A 24,804-nucleotide genomic window follows, 5' to 3' on the forward strand; every position below is an offset into this window, starting at 1 on the left:
TATAAAGCTGCTGGGAGAAATCATTCGCAGACATGGGGCAGGGTGTTATCAGTACGCTGATGACACTCAAATATACTTCTCCATGTCCCCGATCAGCAACTACAACAACAGATGGCATTTCTCCTCTCAATCAGTGTCTTGAGGCCGTAATGAGCTGGATGAAGAAAAAGAAACTCAAGCTGAATCCAGGCAAAACGGAGGTACTTAAAGTAGGGGCCCCCAAACCAGGTATAGGGTTGCAACTTCCAGTCTGAGATGGGGTCACACTCTACACAAAGGACAGTGTTCGCAATCTGGGGGGTGCTCCTACATCCATTGCTTCACATGACAAACCAAGTGAATGTGACAATCAGGAGCGCCTGTTATCAGCTCCGGCTGATACGCCAGCTGTGCCCTTTCCTGGAAGTAAAGGACCTAGAAACTGTAGTACATTCACTGGTAATTTCATGACTTGATTTCTGTAATGTGCTCTACATGAGGCTACCCTTGTGCCTAGTCCAGAAACTTCAACTAGTGCAAAATATGGCAGCCAGGCTGGTCGCGGAAAAACTAGAAGTGATTGAATAACATCTGTTCTAAAATCTCTTCATTGGCTGCCTATTAGTTTCCGGGCACAGTACAAGGTGTTGGTTATAACCTTTAAAGCCTTACATGGCTTGAGTCCAACCTATTTGAGAGATCACCTACTCCCATATAATCCACCCCGCAAACTCAGGTCATAAGGGAGGAATCTATTACAGCCTTTAAAAAACAGACTAACTGCTACCTCCCAGAAGGCCTTCTCTCCAATTGCTCCCAAACTATGGAACGGCCTGCTGGATGAGATCCGTCAAATTGCCAACTTAGACAGCTTTAAAAAAGCTGTCAAGACGGATCTCTTCCAGCAGGCATTTCCTGAATAAAAGTGTCAGCCACAGAATGATCACCCCTCACTTCATGTATTAGCCCACCGCTCTGTCCTCGTTATATTTTTATTGTGTTATTAATAGATATTTTAATCTCCAGTTTTAATTGTATAATGTTTAATCCTATTTTAAAGAGGGGGGATTTGGGACATAATGTTGAATGTGGATATTTTAATGTGTTATGAGCCACTTTGATTGTCTTGTCACAGAAAACCGGGATAAAAATAAAAGTTTTATTCTTATTTTATTATTTACAAATAAATAAAATAATAATAAAATAATAAAACAATAATAAAATGTTTGCATTGCAAAATTAGATTTATCTTCTAAATGAGAGAGATTAAGGCCTAAAGCAGCCATTAGAATGCTAGGATGTTAATACACACACACACACACACAGATATATATAGGTGTGTGGACTCAGCTACAATTTCAGGTTGGGGGGCAATTATAACATAGTGTTAAGTGTAAGATGTTGTTGTTATTGTTATTGTTGTGTGTCTTCAAGTAATTTCCAATTTATGGTGATCCTAAGGCAAACCTCTCGTAGTATTTGCTTGGCAAATTTCTTCAGAGGGAGTTTGCCATGGCCATCCTTTGAGGCTGAGAGAGTGTGATTTACCTAAGGTTACCCAGTGAGTTTACATGGCTGAGCAGGGATTCAAATCCTATGCTCTCTAAGTGTAATATACCCTACACATATTTATTTATTATTCATACATTTAATTTATATCCAACCTTTGCACCAGTTAGCTCAGGGTGGCACAGGTGGCTGTCAACCCATGCCTCTTTCTTTTCACAACAACCCTGTGTAAGTTTGAGAGAAAGTAGTCCAAGGTCACTCAGTAAGTTTTTTGTTCAAGGCAGAGTTGACCTTGGACCTCTTAAGTTCCAGTTCAACTGTAGCCAGTATGATAAATTTTCACTATAAATAATTGCATTCAGAACTTTTACTGTTCCTTCCAATAATGCTAATAAATTATTTCACACTGATTTCCTTACCAACCTCTCTCTTTCGTACCCCAAACTAGGCTTTATACTCTGCAGGATTAAAAAGCACATATAAGAATGTATCTTCTAAAATGCCAACATCAGAAACGTATTTGTTAACTCCTCTGCAGTTACAACTATGTATTTGCACACCTGCATTTCACTCTAAATAATGGGATTTTTGTCTGGATAAGTATGGACCACATTTATCCATGAAACGCATTGCTTATACTCCCCCTTAGCAGTGAGCCATGATTGATAGTCAAATTTGGATATTTTCATGCAGACAAAAAGTAGTCTTTCAGATGTCGGACTATAGTTTCCTGCAATTCTCCAAAGCTATAATTAATGTGAAGTCGAAGACTTTCACAACTGGCATCCATAGATTTTTGTGCGGTTTTCGGTCTATGTGGCTGTGCTTTAGAATAATTTATTCCTGATGTTTCTCCGGCATCTGTGTCTGGCATCTTCAGACAATGGTGGCATGGATGTGTATGGGGTATATATACTGTGTGACCCTTGGTTGAAAGGAAGTGATTTACATGTTAATCTGTGTGTTGGTCTGTTGGTGAATGGCAAGGCCTCAGGGTAGGAGAATATGCAAGGAGGATTTGTTTCTGTTTAATTGGTGATCCGCTGTCTACTGGGAAACCTCCTAATCTTGGGTGATGTTCATTTGCATGGGCTTTTCAGGAGCCAAACTTTGGCCCGTTCCACACGGGCACCCTAGTATGTGCTCGGCACATACTAAGGTTAGGAACCCTAGTATGTGCTGAGTGCGTACAAAATGGCGGTGCCCATTCTACATGGGCGCCGCCATCTTGACGTCGCAGACGCTTAGCATCCGCACGTTACATGGCAGAAATGATGCCGCGAGTGTGCCATTGGCGACTTGCGGCATCATTTCTGTGCCGCAAAAAGAACCCACTTTTTGCAGTTCCTTTTTGCTGTGTCTGGGAATCGCGCGGTTTATCCACTGCAGTTCCTGGACGCAGCAACCAGCGGCGCCGGCAGAGCGCCCTTTTTGGGCACTCTGTAAAGCGCCCTAGTTTACTTTCAGAATTTCTTCTTTCCTGTTGAAATTGTCCAGGTGTTTGTAGATTTTAGTGACTTCAGTGCATTCTGACCTGATAGTTGTTGGCATGGTCCAGAATTTCAGTGTTTTCATATAGCATTTTATGTCCAGGATAGTTTATAATGTGTTCTGCTACTGCTGATTTTTCTGGCTGGCCAATTCTGTAGTATCTCTTGTGTTCCATGATTTGCATTTGAACACTGCATTTGGTGATCCCTAGGTAAACTTGTCCACAGCTGCATGGTATGCAGTAAACTCATATGCCATGAGAGACTCTCTCCTGTCCTTCACTGAGTGCAGCATTTGCTGGATTTTCTTGGTCGGTCCGTAGATCATTTGGAAGTTGTGTTTCCTCATCAGTTTCCCTATTCTGTCTGTGACTCCTTTGAGACATGGTAAAAAATACCTTCCCTTTGGGTAGTTGTTTTTCTTCACACCTGTGGCTTTTCTTAGGTATGAAGCTCTTCTGAAGTCTCAGCTGGAGTAACCATTAGCCTGTAGAGCCCAGTCTAGGTGCTTCAATTCATCTTCCAGTAAGTGTGGTCCACAGATCCTTTGTGCTCTGTCTAGCAGTGTTTTTATTGTGCTTCTTTTTTGTCCTGGGTGGTGGTTGGAGTTCTTGTGCAAGTATCTGTCCATGTGTGTAGGTTTTCTGTGTACTGTGTAGCCCAATCATTGGTTAGGTTTGCGGATGACCAGGACATCCAAGATTGGCAATGTTCCTTTCTTTTCTTTTTCTATTGTGAATTGGATGTTTGGGTGGATGTTGTTCAGATGGTTAAAAAACAGGGTTAGATCTTTTTCTCCGGAGTTCCAAATTGTGAAAGTGTCACCCACATATCAGAACCATCTTGTGGGCTTTTTTGGGTGCTGTTTCAGGGCTTGCTTTTCAAAGTGTTCCATGTAAAAGTTTGCTATCACAGGGCTCAGAAGACTTCCCATGACTACCTCATCTCTCTGCTCATATAATCCATTCTCCCACTGGAAGTAGCTTGTGGTGAGGCAATGTTCAAACAGGGCTGTGATGTCTTCTGCAAAAATTTGTTGGATAAGTGCCATAGTGTCCATTATGGAGACTTTGGTGAACGGGGGACTACATCAAAACTGATTAGTCTGTCCAGGTTTGAGTTCGAGTGTGTTGATTTTTTCTATGAAGTGAGCGGAGCCCTTGATGTAGTAGGGGGTTTGCCCTATATGGGTTTGTAATTGTGTTGCCAGAAACTTGGCCAAGTCATACGTGGGGGATACAATGGCACTCACTATGGGTTGGAGTAGAATGGAATCCTTGTGGATTTTGGGAAGTCTGTACAGTCTTGGTGGGAGAGCCTCAGATTTGCATAGACATTGGCGTGTGGCTGGCTGGATTGAAGAGTTCTTGATCAAGATGTTTGTTTTCCTGGTGATTTTGTTGGTTGGGTGTTGTTTCAGTTTTTTGTATATTGCAGGATCCAGGAGCTCCTTGATTTTTTGCTTGTACTGTTCTGTTTCCATGATTACCATGGCATTGCCTTTGTCTGCTTGGAAAATGATGATTTCTGGGTCCAAACTGAGATCCTCAGGTGGTTTCCCAGAAGACAATGGATCACTAACCAAATAGACACAAATCCTCCTCACATATCCTCCCACCTTGAGGCCTTGCAATTCAACAACAGACCAACACAGAGATTAACATGTAAATCACTTCCTCTCAATCAAGGGCCACACAGTATATATATCACACAAACTCTCATGCCACCATTATCTGAAGATGCCAGCCACAGATGAAGGGGAAGTGCCAGGAATAAATTATTCTAGAACATGGCCACATAGCCTGAAAAACACCCAAAACTATAATTAATGTTTTGAGTGACCTTGGGCAAGTCATGCTCTCTCAACCCCTCAAAACTCTGTGAGAGATTCACTTTAGGGTCCATAAGTTAAAAACTATTTGAAGGCACACAGTAACACAATAGTTAGTATCACTAATGGGGCGAAATGTACTAATCCATTAAGGTTTGTTTTTTTGAGACATTAAGATGCCATAAAACTTTGGGCAACTTTCTTCTGTGTTCTCACACTCATATCATCTTATTTTTTTCTGTAATATCCAATAAGAAGGGAAAGATTAAATAGTTGCACATTGCCTTCAGATTAGTAAGCCTTTGATAAGATAATTAGTACCAGTAAGATTATACAGCTACTATTCTGGAAATACCTAAAGTGGGACACTGAAAACCAATTTATCAGTTTTCACCACCACTTCACAGGAAACAGTTTAGAAAAGCTGCAGTGACCCACCACATTGCAAAAAAATATTGGATGCCAGTTTAAATCATACAGAGAAAAAATGGCATTGTGATTCAAAGCTTCCATGTAAACTGCATAAAAGACTCAGGGATGTGCTGAGCATATTAGCACCACAACACAAAAGGTGTGTGGTGTGTGTGTGTTTGTGTTCTATCTAAATCAAAATGGAAAGGTGTTCTGCCTGGATTGTTCTGTCATGGATACAAATGCTGCTGAAGAAGCTGCATTTTTTTTAAATCCCGTCTTTCAAAAGAAAAGAAAAAAGGAAAGAGAAGGGAGGGGAAATAGGTAAACCACTTTGAAGACACCTTTGAGTTGTCAAACAAATAATTGCACAGAAAACCATTTCATATTTTTGTGGATAGATGTTCAACATTTTATGCATACATATAAACCTATTTTTGTTACTTTTGTTAGCAGGTACTGTATAATTTAACTGATATTTAGGTAATATAGTGATTTTAGAGTTTACAAATAATGTGGTGATAAGGATATATTTATCAAAATTAGAGTGAATAATAATGATATATAGAGTTGTACAGAGTGGGTCCTTGGAGTTTGTTCCAGGACACACACACACACACACACACATATCCTGTGGATCTAAAAATTCTAGATGTTCAAGTCACATTGTATACAAAGACATTGTAAAATGATGTCCCTTATATAAAATGGCAGAATCAAGCTTTGCTTTTTGCAATTTATATATTTTTTAATATTTTCAAGCTGTGCATAGTGAGGGCTGACTGTACTTTTAGTAGGTATAAGTTGTAAGTATATTTTTTAATGTGCTTAATGCTCTGTTCATTTAGTATAGGTTTTACTGTGAGTGGTTTTGTTTCTGTTTTGTTTGGTTTCTTTTATTTGTTATATTTGTTTGTTATTGCCATTGCATTTATTTTAGTTGACAGGATATTATTAGTGTGTGTGTGTGTGTGTGCGTGCGTGTGCATAAACCTATAAAATATGTAAGCAGAAAATGCTTGTTCTCCACCATAGCAAATACCAACTTGCTATGGCATAACAATGGAATAAGGGATAAGGAGAATTACTATAATAAACCATGCAATGAAATTGAAGCTAACAACAATAACAAAAGAAAAAAGAGACCTCTTCTGCAAGATCGGAGAAATCAAGGGAAATATTAAGCCAAGAGTGGGAATGCTATATGACCAGCAAGCAAACATAATACATAAGGAAGGAATCAAAAGACAACAGAAACAGTACATAGAAGAACTATGTAAAATGGATGATTTGTTGACAGATTCATTTAAAGAAGAACAATCCCCGCATGAGGATGAACCTCAAGTTTTAAAAATGAAGTGAGAGGTGTAATTAGAGCTCTTGAGAGTAATAAATCACCAGAACTGATGGCATACCAATAGAGTTGTTCCAAGCTACAGAGGCAGAATCTAAACTAGTTTTAACTAATGTATTTCAACAAGACAATGGCCCACAGACTGGAAACACTCAGTATATATTCCAGTCCCTAAGAAAAGAGACACCAGGAACTACAGTAATCATAGAACCATTGCAATTATTTTTCATGCCAGCAAAGTAATGCTTAAAATGCTGCAATAAAGACTCTTACCATATATGGAGTGAGAACTGCTAGATGTCCAAGTGGGGTTCAAGAAAGGAAGAGGCACCGGGGCTCCACATATGCTGGATACCGGAAAGTACTAAAGAGTTTCAAAAGAAGGCCAGTCTGTGTTTTATAGACTATGGAGTTTATCACATTACTTACCTCCCGCTCTGCTCCCATCGCCCCAGCATCATCGATCTGCGACGGGAGCCTCCTGGTGGTATCGCAGATGGCGCTATTGAAGAGGAACACTTCCGTTTTCATCATGGAAGCGTTCTCGTAATTGTTTTAAAAAGGACCCTTTTAAAATAACGATTTAATCCATTCTTTAAAAAGGGCCCTTTTCCTAACAATTACGAGAACGCTTCCATGATAAAAATGGAAGCATTCCCCTTTAAAAGCACCATCCACGATCCCACCAGGAGGCTCTAGTCGCAGATCGATGATGCTGGGGTGACGGGAGCAGAGCAGGAGGTAAGTAATGTGATAAACTCCTATAGCAAAGCATTTGATTGTATAGATCATGAGAAACTATAGATTGCTTTTAAAGAAGTAAGTGTGCCATAACATTTTATAGTTTTGGTGCATAACCTATTGAAGAAGGACAAGGCAGAAAGTGGAATGGCAGATTTACAACTGAACATCAAAAAAAATTTTTTGGTGTTTTTTATTTTTGTTTGTTTTTGAGCAGAGACTGCAATCAAGAAATCAGAAGATGACTAAGACTTGGAAGGTCAGGTATAAAGGAACTAGACGAGATCCTGAATTATAAAGATATATCATTAAATCCCAAAGTTAGGATTGACTATGTCATCATATTTTCCAGTTCTGTGTATGGTTGTGAAAGCTGGACAGTGAATAAAGCTGATGGGGGGGGGGGGGAGGAATCAAGTAATTTGAGATGTGGTGCTAGAGAAGAGTTCTAATACTACCATGGATCTCAAAACAGATCAATGGATAGGTCTAGAGCAGATTAGGCCCGAATGCTCCCCAGAAGCAAGGATAAATAAAATTAGGTTGTAATATTTTGGCCATATCCTGAAAAGAAAGGATTCACTAGAAAAGACTATAATGCTGGAGGACAGTAGGAAAAGAAAAAGACCACATTCCAGATGGATAGACTCAATCAAAGAAGCCATCGCCATGCGTTGGCAGGAGCTTAGCAAGCGGTTGTGGATAGGATGACTTGGGGAGCTCTCATACATAGGATCGCCATAGGTCGAAGTCGACCTGAAGGCAATTAACTACAACAAACCATAATATTTGTTATTCCCCAATGAAACTGTTGTCTATTTTTTTTATTTCTCTGGGCCGGTACAGACAGCCCTTTAAGACACCCTCGTCACATGCTAGGGTTGCCTCGGGGCAGCGCTTCCAGACACCCTTCAACCCTATCACGTGATGAGGGCTTCAAAATGGCAGCGCCCTGTACACATGGTCACTGCCATTGTTACAGAAGCAGCCACAGCGTAAAAAGAACCCACTTTTCGCTGGTTCTTTTTACTCCACAGGGAAGCCCCTCAACCCTAGCACGTGATGAAAATGGTGGCTTCCCTGTGGAGAGAAAACAGGCGCTGGTGGGGCGCTGTTTTTAGGCGCTTCTGTGTTCAATAACATTCTCATTTTAAAGATCTTTGTGTGCATAGTCCAATTTGCCTGAGACATAAAGGTCATTGTCACAAGATCCCTAATAGGCATGTGCAGTCAGAACATGGGAGAGTTCATTCATGTGCTTGAAGCCATATCTGTTAAGACTCTTTCATGATCATTGCTACTGATGAAGAAGCAAGTTGATGCATCTAGTGTAACAGATTTTCCAAAATCCTCCCGTTGTTTCTTGGCATCTTTTGAGGTCCATTTGCCTTTGGCAGATTTTATAAACTGGATTCATCTTCCAATATGTAATTTGTCCAAGCTAGCAATTTCTTAGTACTTACATGAAACAAGAGATTTGAAAATGCATGTACCTAACTATACCTTAATTTTTAACTTAGAGTCCTAACTAGTTTATCACTGTTCTGCCTTGAGCATTTTAGAAAGTAATTTAATTCCATTGTTTTCATTGTTGTTTTTGTTGTTGTTACTTACTGCCAGAATCATCCCATGTCACAGTCCTGTCTGTGGTTTCAAAGGAATCTATGCCTTTGTGATTCGTTTCAGCTCTTGCATGTCATCTTCATTTCTGTTTGAAGATTCAAATGCTTGGATTATTCAAGTCTCCCTTGGAGAGCTTGAGGGATATTAGGATATTTAACACTTCTCTTGTATCTGTTTAATTTGCTTTATTGCTCCAGAGCTTTAGAGTGGGTTGTAATAAATGTGAACTTGTACACAAAGAGTTTAACTCTTTGACAAAAATACAAGTGTGAAGTCATAGGCTGTCACGGCTGGCATCCACAGGTTTTTTGTAGGTTTGGGGGGCTTTGAGGCTGTTTTCTAGAAGAGTTTATTCCTGAAATGCACAGATATAGGATGGGGGACACCTGGCTGAACAAGAGTACATGTGAAAGGGATCTAGGAGTCCAAGTAGACCATAAGTTGAACATGAGTCAACAGTGCAATGCGGCAGCTAAAAAGGCCAATGCAATTTTAGGCTGCATCAATAGAAGTATAGAGTCTAGATCAAGGGAAGTAATAGTGCCATTCTATTCTGCTTTGGTCAGGCCTCACCTAGAATACTGTGTCCAGTTCGAGGCACCACAATTCAAAAAGGACATGTAAATCACTTCCTCTCAACCAAGGGTCACATGTATCTTCCATGCCAGCATTCTCTGAAGACGCCAGCCACAGATACTGGCAAAACGTCAGGAATAATCTCTTCCAGAACATGGCCAGATAGCTTGAAAAACCCACCTCCTGTATTGACCTGCCTGCCTTCTCTGATTCCCTGTTATTTCTCATCCCTACAAATTTGCTTCATCCTGCCAGGGCTGCTCGTCTCCTGGGCACCCACTTCTGCTGCTGCACTCGCCTTCTTTCTTGACCTGCCTCCCTACCCTGATTCTCAGTAGCAAGTTGTACACACCCACACACACACACACCAGCTGAGAAAGAGGGGCAGAAGAAGAAGAGGAGCAACCTTAGTGGGGATGAAGTGAATTAGAGGGGGAAATATTCATACCTTTTACCGTTAAGGTGTGGAGCTTTAGGGCTTAGCATTCCAGAAATGCTCTGCTTTGATCTCCCATTTTCAATGTTGAACCATTCAGATGCTTATAAAAATTACAGTTTTACTTAGTCTAAGTGTGCAACTTTGCTTCAGAGACTTGTACTGTATTCCGACTGTGCAGCTTTTAAGGCTGTGCAGAGTTGACAAAAGATGTACTGTTTTGCTATGCTGAGAACAACAACAAAAGATTCCAGCAACTTTCCAGCAGCTGTTTTTCTTTTCAGTTTTTCCCAAGTGGGCAGGTTAACCAGATTTAAACCACATTTGGGCATTGTTCCATAGCCATTCCATCCCTATACTGTGTATAGTATTACATAAAAGTCTTCCTCTTCTACAGTTCTTAGAAATGAATTTGAGGCAGGAAATATATTAATGTTGTTGTTGCTGTTGTGTGATTTCAATTCATTTCTGATTTATGGTGACCCTAAGGCAAACCTATCATGGGATTTTCTTGGCAAGTTTCTTCAGAGGGGGGTTGCCATTGCCATCCTCTGAGGCTGAGAAATTGTGAATTGCCCAAGGTCACCCCATCAGTTTCCATGGCTGAGCACGGATTTAGTCCCTAGTCCCTGGGAAGGAGGATTGACTAAGTATATGTTTTATTTGCTTCATTCATTGGCTAGATGAGTGTGCAACAAACTCTGCAAATAGCAAAGCAATGTGATAAAGCAAAGAGAAATAAGGAGATAAAGATGCATAAGTGCTGCCTCACAAGTGAGGCATCTGGTTCTAAAAAGCACCCTTTTGATTTGCTAAAAAAATAAAAATAAAAATCGAAAGTCTGTATTTGGTTATATTCCCAGACTTTTCAGATAAAATTTGACAGCATAGATGGTGATGCTATCTGAGAAGCCATAAATTGCCCTTCTGCTGTGTATACATTGTCAGTACTGGCAGGCACCTTGTTGTTGTTATAAGTTCTAATAGTATTTCAGTTCCTCACCAAAAGCCATTTTGTGCTGTATTTTAAGTGTCTGTTTACTCAGTTGTTACAAATTGCCTATGGGACAGGAACTGCCTGTCACTTCCAGAGCAATTAGTATGTGAAGCCTTATCAGAAGAAATTTGTCAAGTTTGAACAGACACAAAGAGCACATAGGCATCTCCAAGGAAATCAAAATAAGTATTTTATAGTATATATTACATGCTGCTATTACTGAATTCAGTCACATTTACCCTGCACATTTCTGTGTTCCTCTTGATACACAGAACAATATAAATCTTTATAATTTAGGGTATATTTTTGCATATTTTGTGATATGTAGAAGAATATAAATGCTTATAATCTGAAGTATAGATATTAGCCATTGTCTAAGAAAACCTTAATGGCTGTCTATTGTGTTTGCTTTAAATACAAGCTTTTAAAAAATGTGAATAATTAGATTTTAAAGTATATTCAACCAATGTCTTATAAAAGTACAGCATTGGCTACTTGGCTATTTCTGTTTATTTTTTGAAGATATGGCATGGTCCAATGTTGTTTTCACAATGAAACAAAGAAAAATTATTTCTAAAATGTCTATTTCTACATAATTATCTTTAAAAAGTGGATCTGATTTTAAAATACACCCACACACATACAAAAAATGGTTGCATGGGAATGTTCTCATACAACATTAATCCACACGACAAGTAGACTTATTAGATAAAATCTGAAATGACTGCATCAGTCACCCTACACTGAGTCACCATGAACAGCAGATCTTGTGTTACTATTTCTTGGGAGATCATTTTAAAAAGACTGTGATCTGTGGTGACACATTGTGGGTGGTGAACATGTGAATCTGTTCATGCAGCATCTATTCTCCCTGGGGCTGGGCCAAGATTTATTTATTTAATTATGTTTGAGGCAAAGGCCAAAATGGCCAAACCTCAGTTACTGAGGTTGAATGGACTGGAAGTTGAATCTTCCTTCAATACTGTGCTGGAGTAGCATCCTCTGTTACCTGAGGGTAACAGAACAGTTTAGGGACCAGGGAAAGATATGTAGCACATGCAAAGAGTTCTGTTTTAAAAAGAAGAAGAATACCCAGGAAATCAGAATGAAAGCATAAGTGAATATAAGTGAATCTGCCACTTGAGGCAACTGCCTCATGCCCTGCTGGCAAGGCCTGCCCTGAAACTCTATTCTGTCTCTTGCACTGTACTTACCACAGTGCACAGCAAATATTAACATCTTACCTTGGCATTTGTGGGACATATTGTAGCTTTTTTCAAATGCCCTGAAGAAGGGATCACTCATTTAGAACATGAAACCACATTAGTAGGGCCAGTTGCATAGTGGTGTGTTGTGTTCCCTTTCAGTGGGGTGGGAAAGATGATGATGATGATGATGATGATGATGATGATGATGATGATGATGACAACTGTATTTTCCCACCTCTCCCAGGTGGATCGAGGGGGATTACAATCCAGTACGTACAATAAAATACATCGTTAAAACATACACTATCCAACAAATAAAACAGTTAAAATAGTATGACCAATAACAATTGGTGTAGTGTTCTGAAACCTGAATAGAAGAATGGCACATCTCTTTACAAAAGATTGGGTAGATAGGCCTGTCGGAAGAGATCCGTCTTAACCTCCCTCTTGAAGGCCTCCAAGGAGGTGATGAGACGGATCTCTTCCGGGAGGCCATTCCACAATTTCAGAGCCATTGATGTAAAAGTTCTTTGAGATGTTGAAACTAGTCTGGTTGGATGTATTTCCAAAAGATTTTTTCCAGATGACCTGAGAATGCGAGGCGGATTATGTTGGGAGAGGTGTTCCTTAAGTAACTCGGACTCAAGCCATATAGGGCTTTATTGGTGATAACCAACACCTTGTATTGCACCCAGAAGCTAATAAGTAATAGGAGAGATCTCTGTGATTTGCCCCATCCAAGTGGTCATAGATTTCAAACAAATTCTCCAACAACTCCCTTGTGAATGTAAAGAGGGCTGGTAAATGGACTGTTTTTGTGTTGTCTACAAGGTTTCTGTGTCCAGGTGTTTCTTTCATTTGGAGATTGTGGAGAATAATTGAAAGCTTTTAAAACACACACACAAAAAAAAACACATCTCTAAGCATGCTAACATAGGAAAGGCTGCCTACTGTTGCCGACGTTTATAGGAAACAAGTTAATTGTTTGGCAAGTGTAAATTAAAACAAAAACGAATGCTAATTACTTGCAGAAAAAAAATTAAGCCTGCTGAGAAGTGCTACCTTGTTTACTAGGAGTATCCTCTTGACATCAGCATGGGGTTACTCGTAATTAGATGCACATGTGTAAATACAATGATTAGATAGTCCCACATAAACATAATTATCATATCTTCCAAAAAGTCTATGAAGATGGTCTCCAGCCCTGTGGGGGTTTTGTTATGATAAAAGCCCAACAATCTACATGCCTTCATCCTTCGTTAGTAAACAATGAAACAATAGAGCACAATGGAGCCCACGCAAGCCCTTGTGAAATGAATGGAGGTTGTGCAACAAATCTGCTTGGTGGACTGAGCCCAGTGTATTCTTAAGCATCACAGAGGCTGAGGACTATTACAATGATTACTCATTAGAGAGTATTAAAATATATATTCTTTTTTTCCAGAACAATTAGCATCCTTCCAATAAAGCTGCAACATCTTAATGATTCTTAATTTCCTGAGTTATCCAAGATGTTTGGGGTATTATTTCTATATTAATACAGGGAGGTGATAGTAAATTAACCTAAGTACTAGACTCAACTTGCAAAACCTGTCCCACTTGTCCCATCTTAGATAATATCCAAAGATATGCTACAAATTTGGGACTATTATCTAATTAGTCATAATGCAGTTGATGAGTACTTCATTTCTTTTCTGACACTCCCAGTTGTAGCAAACCATATCTACTAAAGAAAACTCTTTCTGAGTAAAGATATATATACTCCTAAGACTGCTCATTATTATACTGTCAAGACATAAGTCTTTCAATATTTAAGGGCTTTACAGACGGCAACTAAGGGACGGTGGGATGCCACCGCTTTCCCTGCCAGATCGAGGACACGGCAACCACACACTATGCCCCCAACTCAGAAAGTCCATGGCAGAAAAAGAAGCCACAAAAAGTGGCTTCTTTTTGCATCGTGGAAAGGGAGCCATAGCCACCAGCGCCACGACTTTTCGGCACTCCTTTGGTATAGCACATGTACACTTTGCCCCAAGAGAATGCCATTATGCCTCCCGCTATTTGGTTGGGGCGGAGGTGGAGTTGGGGCACGCAGCTTCTGGTTGCCATGCCCCCACTCTGCCCTGATGCCAGTGTTTATTGATGGTCTGTTCAGGGCCTTTGTCTTCAATTTATTCCGAGAGGATGAGCTGAAAGGGATAATTACTTGGTACCTGAAAACATTATTAATAATACATTGTGTGTATGAATTCTACAGCTTTCCAAAAATAAAATAGATGTCCATACGCAAACAGTTCTCTTTTCTCTGTCATGGGCCCGAATCCTATTCTATCCAGAATAAACCTATAGAATCAGTTGTATTTACAAAAATGTTGACCCTAGCATTGAATAATTGATTCCCTGGATCCACTCTGCATGGGACCATCAATAGGATTCAGACTTCAGTGAAGATAGTTGGCTTTGGAGCAAGAAATGGGACAGTTAATAGAAAAGAATAAATTGTGAAGTGGAAGGCTTTCATGGCTGGCATCCATAGTTTTTTGTGGGGTTTTTTGGGCTATGTGTGAAATTCTTCTAGAACATGGCCACATAGCCCGAAAAACCCACAAAAAACTAAATAATAAATTGTTTAACTATTAATGAGCTCAGCATCTGTCTCAGTAACAGTTCACTAACAATGAACTAAGTTTCCCATCTCTGCTGAAAAGTGGGTGTGGTCTGTGGAATTTCATAGGATCATAGATTTGGAAAAGATCACAAGCCATCCAATCCAACCCCCACCATGCAGGAAGACACAACCAAACTCCTGACCCATGGCCATCCAGCCTCTGTTTAAAAACCTCTAAAGAAGAGATTCCACCTCTCTCTGCGGCAGTGTCAAACAGTCAAACTGTCAAACAGCTCTTACTATCAGGAAGTTCATCCTAATGTTTAGGTGGACTTTCTTTTCCTGCAGCTTCAATCCATTGCTCTGTGTCCTAGGTTCTGGATAATCAAAAAACAAGCTTTCTCCCTCCTTATTATGACAACCTTTCAAATATTTAAACATGAAGATTGTGTCGCTTCTTAATCTTCTCTTCTGTGGCTCAACATACCCAGCTCCCTAAGCCATTGCTAACAGGGCATGGCTTCCAGACCATTCACCAGTTTGGTCACCCACTCTAATTCTAAACCAATCATTTATTCTGGTGTGAGATATCTGCCAGGTTGCAATCTAGAGATAGGATTATCACTTCTTGAGGTATCAGCTGAAGTCTCATGGAATTGTTCCGTTTCTCTGGGTCTTCAGGCAAATCTCAAGACAAGTGGTATTGGTGGAGGACAATGTTTAATTTGTGTGTGTGAAAGAGATGACTTTAAAACATGGGCATCCCATCTGCCTATGGCATTTACTGTATAGTATTGCATTCATGCAACATCAGTGGGCCAGATGTGAAGCCAGATGGATGCATCTGGATCCACTGTAACATTTTTGAACAAAGCATGGAGCAGACTGGCAATGTCACTGGTTATGAACATTGTTGTATTATCCATTTTTGCCGCAGCTTAGGACCTGAAGATAAAAAAGTTCCCCAGGGCTGGTTGTGAGTCTTCTACACACTCCACCAGAGCATATTTTATATGTGCTGTAAGTAAGAAATGGCAGCAACTAGTGCAACTCATGGGTACATTTTGCAATCTGCCCGTTTGCTGAAGCATGTTGTCATTCCTCCCACGCACCCACCCACTCTAGGTTGCCATAATATTTGGATTGTTAGATTTTACTTAGATTGCCCATATGCCCATTTCAATGATCAGCTGACCCAAAAGCAATTCTTACCCACCTGACAACCCATTGCCTGCCCCATCTCTGTGACATAATAAAGACGCATCCTTGTGTCATCACAAGGACTTGGCGCCTGAACTCATGTTTTGACCTGAGAATAATACAGTCAGCCCTTTGTATCCATGGATTTTTTTTATCTACAGATTCAAGAAACCACGGTTTGAAAATATTCAGACACACACACATACATACACATCCCCAAAAGCAAATCTTGATTTTGCCATTTTATATAAAGGACACCATTTTACTATACCATTGTATTTAATGGAACTTGAGCATCCACAGTTTTGTATCCACGGGGGATCCTGGAAACAAACTCCAGTGGATACCAAGGGCCCATTGTATGTTGTTGAACCAGGCAACAACTAAAGATTTTACCCATCCATTTAAAAATTATTTGCACATGGAAGGTGATGTTAGTGATTATCAAGGAATTTGAAATTTGATCCTTACAGTGTTTGGAGTGATTAACTGATTGGTAAAAAGACAGTATGGTGTAGTGATTTGAACATTGGACTGCAACTCTGGAGACCACAGTTCGGATCCCTGCTCAGCCATGGAAACACATTGCTTGACTTTGGACAAGTTACACACTCTTCACTTCAGAAAACCCCATAATAAGTTTGCCTTAGGTTTGACATAAGTTGGAAATGACTTAAAGGTACAAAACAATAACTTTATTTATAGATGCTTTGTCCCATCCTTCAGCTGAAAGAGCATGGAAATAACACAGTCCCTCCTTGCCTTTGTTTTTAAATAATAATAATAATAATAATGTTATATATATACCGCTTTTCCAAATTAGATCAAAGCGGTGTACAACAAGAAGTACAATACAAAGTCAAAATAAAACATAACATAACAGGCCTCTCTCCCCCTCAAGATGTATATATATAATGTAAAATAGAATATGTATATATTTTATACATATTATAAAATATGTGACACTAAAGAAAATGCAATTTGTAGGAATAGGAAATAACCATGCATTCAGGCAGTAATTCCTATTTACAAATTTCAATAGGTGATGCTTCTGGTGCTTTGAGGGTAGCGATGGAGCAAGCTTCTGGCAGCTGCTCTCTTTTGACTTGATGTATGAGGTCATGTTATTGTAGACAGAGAATGTAGCTTTCCTATGTCCCATTTATCTGGACAATAGATGTTGCCAGAGTGTATTTCAGGACTAGTATCAGTTCAAACTGGTAGTATGGGGCTGATGGTGCAACATTATGAAGAAACAGAACCGCCGTGATCATTGGAACGGCGGTATATAAATAAACCTTCATTCATTCATTCATTCATAAACAAACAAAAACACATTTTAACAAATGTTAAGACCTTGTTACTTAAGCTCTGAACACATTTGTTAATACTCTGAACACATTTGTCATTTAAACAATGTAAATATAATACAGGTTGAGTCCCTCTTATCCGAAATGCTATGTTTTGGATACACAAAGCTTGTGTACACTGAACCATCAGAAAGCAAAGGTATCAGTATCACAGCTACACATGTGGACAATTTTGGAATGTTTTAGAGTTCAGAATTCCAAGTAAGGGAGATACAACATGTATAGTATTCTGTGCTGTAGTTACTTCCAGTATCACTTCTTTCTTGTAGTTGGATGTCTGGCTAGTGCTAGAACTGTGGTTCCAACTCCCAGATTTTTCTCCTTCCTGGAATAGACACACACACACAGTTTATCCAACTGAACATTCTGCATAATAAGTAGCATCCTGGTAAACACTACTATCCAGGATAAAGCTGGAAGCAGTAGAAGCAGTCTTCTTGCTCCCCTGTTTATAAAGCAGCACAGTGGGCCCTTGGTACCCACTGGGGTTTGGTTTTAGGACCCCCAACCCCACCCCCCCACCCCCCATGGATAGCAAAATCTGTTGATGCTCAAGTATCATTATATACAATGGGGTAGTAAAATAGTGTCCTTTATATAAAATGGCAAAATCAAGGTTTGATTTTTGGAATATATATATATATATATATATATATATATATATTCAAGCAATGGATACTTGAATCAGTGGATACAGAGGGCCAACTGTACGTGCTTTTTCCAGCTCATGGGGCTTCAGGATAGTCCAGTAATTAATGTGAATATCTGCAGAATATTTGTCTGTGTCTTATGTACTTTTGAGTCTAGTTAATATAAACAAAACTTTTCCTTCTTTCTCCTTCTTTCTCCTTCAACTTTTCCCCCCAAATGCCCACACTATTGGATTTTGGACAGGCTCCACTCATATGATTGAGGGTCTTTTGGAAAACATTAACCTATTTGTTTTAGCATGTTAGCAGGTTGCTTGCAGCTACTGTGAACATTTATTTATTTATTTATTTATTTATTTATTTGTTTATTTAATACTACAGAAAACGTGTGCACTAGATATTGTGTGTGTGCGCGCGCACACACACACACACATATGGAACAGTTCTAGCACTTGAAAAAACCATTAATTAAACTCTTCAAGTAACCCTTTCATCCCTGCAAAACACAAACACGCATTTAGTGTTAAATTGTTTTATTGGGTATTATCTGATTTGTAAGGGGAAAATAATGTTTGGAAAAGAGGTATATCTGTTTACAATAATAATAATAATAATAATAATAATAATAATAATAATAATAATAATAATAATTTATTTATAGCCCGCCCAATCACAAGGAATCCAATGCATTTTCTTTAATTTATTACTTCATCATCTTTCTTTCATTTAAAAAAATGAAAATAGTTCTATTTTATTAACAGTAATAATATGTATAACACCTTTTTATTATTTCCAGAACTGATCTATGCTTGGATTTTTAATGAATATCCATCATTTGTGCACCAAGATAATCGCCGATTTGTTTCTCAAGAAACTGGAAATTTGTACATAGCTAAAGTGGAGAAATCTGATGTGGGGAATTACACATGTGTGGTGACAAACACTGTAACCAACAACAGAGTGCTGGGACCTACAACACCTTTAATCCTGAGAAACGATGGTATGTTTCATGACATTTTGAGCTTTCACTTCCTTATGAGAAATGGGCAGAAGAGGAGTTAATTGTCAAGGCTGTTTTTACTCAAATAATTATATTACTATAGATGTTGTAATGGTAGGGTGTATTTGTTAGAGTTTTGCCTCCGAAACTGTAAAATTTAAATTCAAACTCCCAGGCACTAAGAAACTCATTGAGTTACTGGTACATTGACCTCTCTCTCACATGTAAAACTGTTTGACCAGGATATAAATGTGAAGAGGTTGATTAATCAAAGCATCATTTATTCTATTTAAGTGGAAATGACTAGCCTTATTTTAGATTTATAATTTATTTTTCTTAGGAAGTTATTGCTCTTGTCTGGCACATTGCTACATGGAAGTACAGCTTTCAGAGGTCTGTTCTTACTTGGCAATGCCACTAGCATTAATCAGATGCTTGTACATGTTTAGATAGTGGTTAGTATATGTAATGCATAGAATTTGTGTAGCACTTCTGACTATTCAAATAATTTCACATACTTAATCTCCGTATTCAGGAAAAACATGTATTCTGGTCATGTATACATAGAATCTTGAATGGTACTGGACAATCATGTGCGTGCTGAATGAAATGAAGTATTCTGGCTTTATGGTATTAGTTGTAGGCCTGAGACACTTTCTTCTGCTGCATCACTGAGAATCTCAGAGTATTTGTTTTATAGAAAGGAACAGTGAGACTTATATTTGCTAGAACTCTTGAAACAATATTTTAATATAATGATTTGTTATGGTGTGGACTGTAAAGTGTGTAGGTATGAGTTATTCTGTAAAGAATTCTTGTTTTGCACCCACTCTGCTATATTTACAGTTGCCCTCCTGAAGTCATTCTCACAAATGTTCTTGAAATGCACTTAAAGTGCATTTTACTTTTTATTTGATACGCTGGGAAACTTTGTTGAGTTCAGCAGGAAAGTTCAAGCAGCATTTATGTCAGCACAAGATGATCAGGTTTCTCTGGGACTGAAGTGTTAGTACAGTTGAAGAAATGTTAAATAGGGGTTTTAAAATTAGACATCACAGAATAGCATGAAACCTCTATTTATAATTATCAACTACCAGATTTTCTTTTATAGTGATGTTCACGTATAAATGCACTTCACATAAGTGTTCATTCACTTCAGTTTGGTCAGATGCAAAGTGTCTTCACACCCAACTTTCAGGAATACAAAGTACAAAAAGCCAAAAGAATACAAGTGATAACTGTATGTATGTAGTAACCTGCTGACAGCTACATCTGGATTCTCTCTATTTAAATTGAGTTTGACATGTCCAGTACATCTCAATATATATGACAGATGATTTTCATTAGAGCATTTCACCATTAAATTAGTAGACTAAGAGGAAAATTCATCAATGTTTAATGTCCCAATTACATGAATAAGTGTAACACAGAGAAATTTCATGATGTTCCTCTCCCACTAAATGTAAAATATACAGAACTGTGCAATTCGTCATTTTGATGTTACACGTGCTGCTTGGAACTACTTTCCTCACTTAATTATGATAAGTATATGAAGGAAGATTAGTAATAAAAAGGTATGGATATTTATTGACCGACAGTTACCATTTGTGGGGAGGGAAAAGAGGATTGATTGATTCCCATCTGTGTCTTTCCTGCACAATACTGTACAGTCACCCCCCAAGTCCACGGACTTGAAATCCGCAGAGGGGCAACTGCTATTAATCTTAATGGGGTGTGTGTGCATGGCATGCTCTCCACATGCACACACCTTATTCAAACTTTGAATATACGCGGGATTTTGAACTCACCGGGGGGGGGGGGTCTGGAACGGATCCCCGCGAGTTCAAAAGGGCGACTGTATTTGGATAATTATTCAGGATTTAGATTATTGACCCTGATGTGGTAACATATAGGTATTACCTTGTTATCTAGTGAATATGGGCAGTAGTACGCATTCTGTTACATGACCACTTTACCCTTCCATGTGTATTTTAACATTACCATTGAGTAAGGATCTCAATCAGGATCAGGACCATAATGTGCAGGGTGGGCCTGTTAACTGTATTCTAGACTGCAGAGGTCTTCTGCATTTTCCATTGGCCCCCCAATGGCAGCTTCTCTCAAGTCTCATACTGCACCTTGGGAAATTTTTATTGGGACTACATCACTGAACAAAAAGACAAGTTCTTCTCTTTCCCAGACTTGGACTGCATCCACACTGCAGAAATAATGCAGTTTGGCACTGTTTTAACTACCATGGTTCAATGCTATGGAATTCTGGGAACTGTAGTTTTGTGAGTCATTTAACTTTTTCTGTCAAAGAAATCTGGCATCACGACAAACTACAGCTCCTAGAATATCACAGTACTGAGCCATGGCAGTTGAAATGATGTCAGACTGCACTGTTTGTGTAGTGCAGATTCAGCCTTCCTCTTGATCTGGCTTCTTGTTCTGTTGCTACTATTTCTAATGCAGTTGCTCTGGTGGTTGGGGGGTTGGCATACAAGGTATAAGTGCCCATTTAATATAACATATATACAGAGCTTTGAAAAGTGACTTCTTTGGACTTTGACTCCCTGATTCCCCCAGCCAGCATGGCTATTCCTTTTTAAGATTTTGACCATGCTGATCAGCTGCTCTCATTGTTATTGTCTAGAAAGGAACAATTTCCAGTTTCTATATATATTTGGTCCCTAACATAGACATAACAGAAATTAATTGAACCACATTGTGGCAACATGAGAGTTTGCAGATATTTGGGATACATCATAGCACACTGTAACTAGAGGGGAAAAATGGGGAAAATGTTTTAAATGACTATATGTTAAGTCACTTGCAAATCTACCCTATATTCCTTACCCAGTTCACTTTAGGGGGATTGCCTTCCAGGAAAGTGGGCATAGCACTGCATCCTGAAATACCTGTCTCTTCTTCTTCCCTTTCTCTCTCATCCTCTGTGCAAAACCAACCATCTATAAAATAGCTGTGTCCCTTAGCTGACTGTTCCGTTTTTGCTTTTAATTCTGCACCCTCGCCTGCCTCTCAAGGCTCCTCAAACTTAAAACTTCAGATGTCACTTTAGTGCTTTTGGGAAGCAATATTTCATTCTCTTGTTGACTTAAATTGGACTGTTTCTTTCTATTTCATAGTACAATCAGAAAGTGCTCTTTCACCCATTGGTCAGGCACTTTCAATACCAGCTGGCATTTTCTCCACAGGGAACTAAAATATATCAAAAACAGGGACAGCCAAGCAATAGTAAGAGTGGACTTTTTTGTTGTTTAGACAGTTCTCTGGATCAATATTAGACCTGTTTGTGGCACCTCTGCAGGGGAGTATTTATTTCATTGTGACAAAAAGAGGATAAAAGGCAATCTATGTAGTATAAAATCTTTAACAAGTAGTCTTTGCTTATATCCTTCTCTAGTAAGACATGCCTTCATGTTTGGAGTTGTTTTCTACCATTTGTCCTAAGTATACTTTCAGGCAATCTTCGATTTGTCCATAAGTTCCTGTAGTAATCAGTGTTCAAAGAACAAGTAACAACAGCAGTGAGGAGTCATAGCCTCTTACACCTGGTAATCTGTTCACTTGAAGTACCCTTATTACTTTTCACTGCATAGTACAACTTGTTGACCACGTCTCTCCTTTGATTTTCGCTGTGTGTCCACTTGTGATGTGGAGATGGAAAGGCTGTTAGCTTTCATCCATGCTGAGAAAGGATGAACCCAAGCTGTAACTCAGCCTTTTGCTCACTCTTCTCTTGAAAAGCCACCTCTTGCAACTCCCAGACTACATAATTCTGTCATAAGTCCCGAAGACTTTCCATCTGGAAAACTGTGTGAGACCCTCACAAACACACACATACAAATGCACACATACACACAAACACAAAGAGGATTTGCACCTTATTTGGAGACTCAAGAAGACTGACAGTGAAATGAAGGAAACCAGTGTGAGTGAAAGTATACCACAGATGGATGAAAACAACTTTTAAAGCAGTTAAAAACAAATCAGTTGAGATGGAAAAGAACAGAAGCAAAACACAAAAGGTGACAGCAGCCTGGATTAAAAGCCCCCTTTCCTCAGCAACCCAGACAAAGTGCCAAAGGCTTGCCTGAATGAAAAGATCTTTGACTGCTAGCAGAAGAACAAAGAGAGAGCCCCTGCATAGCTTCCATCGGTATGCCTGGAACATAAAAAGCTAGCTGCAGCCCTTGTGAAAAACATCCCCTTGTTCTTATTTATTTGTTTGTTTGTTTCTATCCTGCCCTATATCCAAAGATCTCAGAGTGGTATATAACAACATCAGTTTAGGACAATAAATAACAATAATTAAAAAGACTAAAATTAAGCTGACAATATTTGCAAAAGGGATAAAATCAGTTAAGCCCAAAATGGTTTGATAAAGAGCCATATTTTGACTTTGCGCTGGCATGATAGCATTGGTGCCACTTGGGCTTCTGAAAAGGTATTCCATAAGCAAGATGCCACAGCCAAGAAGGCCCTCTCCTATGTCCTCCCACAATATTTTCCTTCCAGTAGTGGGGCACAGAGGAAGGTCCCTCCAACAGACTTGGGGCAGATGTATAGAGAAAGATGCACTCCCTTAAGAGTTTCAGATTTTATTTTTGAAAAGAAGTGGAGTCATGTCTGAGGGAATAAACTGAGTTTGGGTGGTTCTTCAGATACATACATCCTGGCAAATTTTATAGGAGAGCTAGTATTTCTTCATAGTCTGAGTTGGAGCCTAGTGAAAAGGCTATCAGTTCACACCTTTTAAAAGTTGGGAAAGAGGAATAAAATGCTCTTTTTCTTCTTTTTCTTTTCTAGCATGTTGACAAGAAGAAACAAAGAAGGGAAAGGAGGCAGGCAGGCAGGCAATCAAGCAAGCCTTGGCCAATTTGTATTGTGATTGTCAACCTAATCTTTCTTTTTCAGCACAAGTGAATTATTTTACAAACACAATGGCTTGTTTTCCCTTATAAATTACCTGTGGATCAAACCTATTTTCAGAAGGTGCCAGAGAATTTATCTCTAAAGGTAAGGGAGGTAGGCTGCCTGCCCTTGAACATGTGCTAATTCTCATATTGCAGGGTATAACAGCACTGTTCAGCTCCTGTGGCTGCTGTTCCCCACTGCCAGATTTTACTTTTCAGTTCCCATAGTTTTACTGTTCAGCTTCCATGGTTGCTGTTCATGCTTACTTCCATCCCCAGTTTTCATGGATTTTGTTAACATTGTAGCTTGGGCTTTCTATTAAAAGGATTGGATCTATTCTAGAATAGGTTGCAGAAAGACCTGGAAAAGGTATTATTTTGAGACACAACTCCCAGAATAGCCACTTAAGCAACTTGGCACACACCAAATGTTCTTGTCTATAACTCCCATAAGTCTCACCCAGCATAGTAAGCAACTGTTGAAATACCACTCCAAAATATCTGGAAGACACCTGCTTCTAACCTAGGCTATTAAAATTGATTCTGTGTAGCTGGAGAAAAGAGTAAATTCAAACATCTGCAGCAAGGGAAATTTTAAAAATGCATAGAATGAATATACATTCATGCTTGCGTTTATTCAACTTTTACTATTCTTGTCTTATTTTATTCTGTTTGCTTCAAGGCCCCGCGTTCCTTATTATATAAGATGCACTGCCACATAAAGTAAGTCAAACAAAATACACACAAGGCAGAAGTATGACTTGCATGCCACAGATCACTGTCAGTATTCTGTGTCTTTCAAAAGGCTATCTTAAGAGAGCAAATGCTTTCCCGGGTTTGCATCATTCACCATTATAAAGTAGCAAGAAAACAAACAA

The 24,804-nt window shown here is 39.1% G+C and overlaps 1 protein-coding gene across 6 annotated transcripts in view; it reads left to right on the plus strand.

The window, feature by feature from the left end:
• Positions 1–24,804, plus strand: part of LOC149321341 (contactin-4-like) — a 700,468-nt gene that overhangs the window by 482,591 nt on the left and 193,073 nt on the right. For all 6 annotated transcript variants that reach the window (XM_089519801.1, XM_089519827.1, XM_089519837.1 and 3 more), the window contains one exon: positions 18,783–18,986. In XM_089519801.1, the coding sequence (XP_089375927.1) occupies positions 18,783–18,986 (204 nt within the window). The remainder of the gene's footprint in view (positions 1–18,782; positions 18,987–24,804) is intronic.

This window comes from Sceloporus occidentalis, unplaced genomic scaffold (genome assembly GCF_023333645.1).
Source record: "Sceloporus occidentalis isolate IW3139 unplaced genomic scaffold, rSceOcc1.0.p SCAF_1, whole genome shotgun sequence".
NCBI lineage: Eukaryota > Metazoa > Chordata > Lepidosauria > Squamata > Phrynosomatidae > Sceloporus > Sceloporus occidentalis.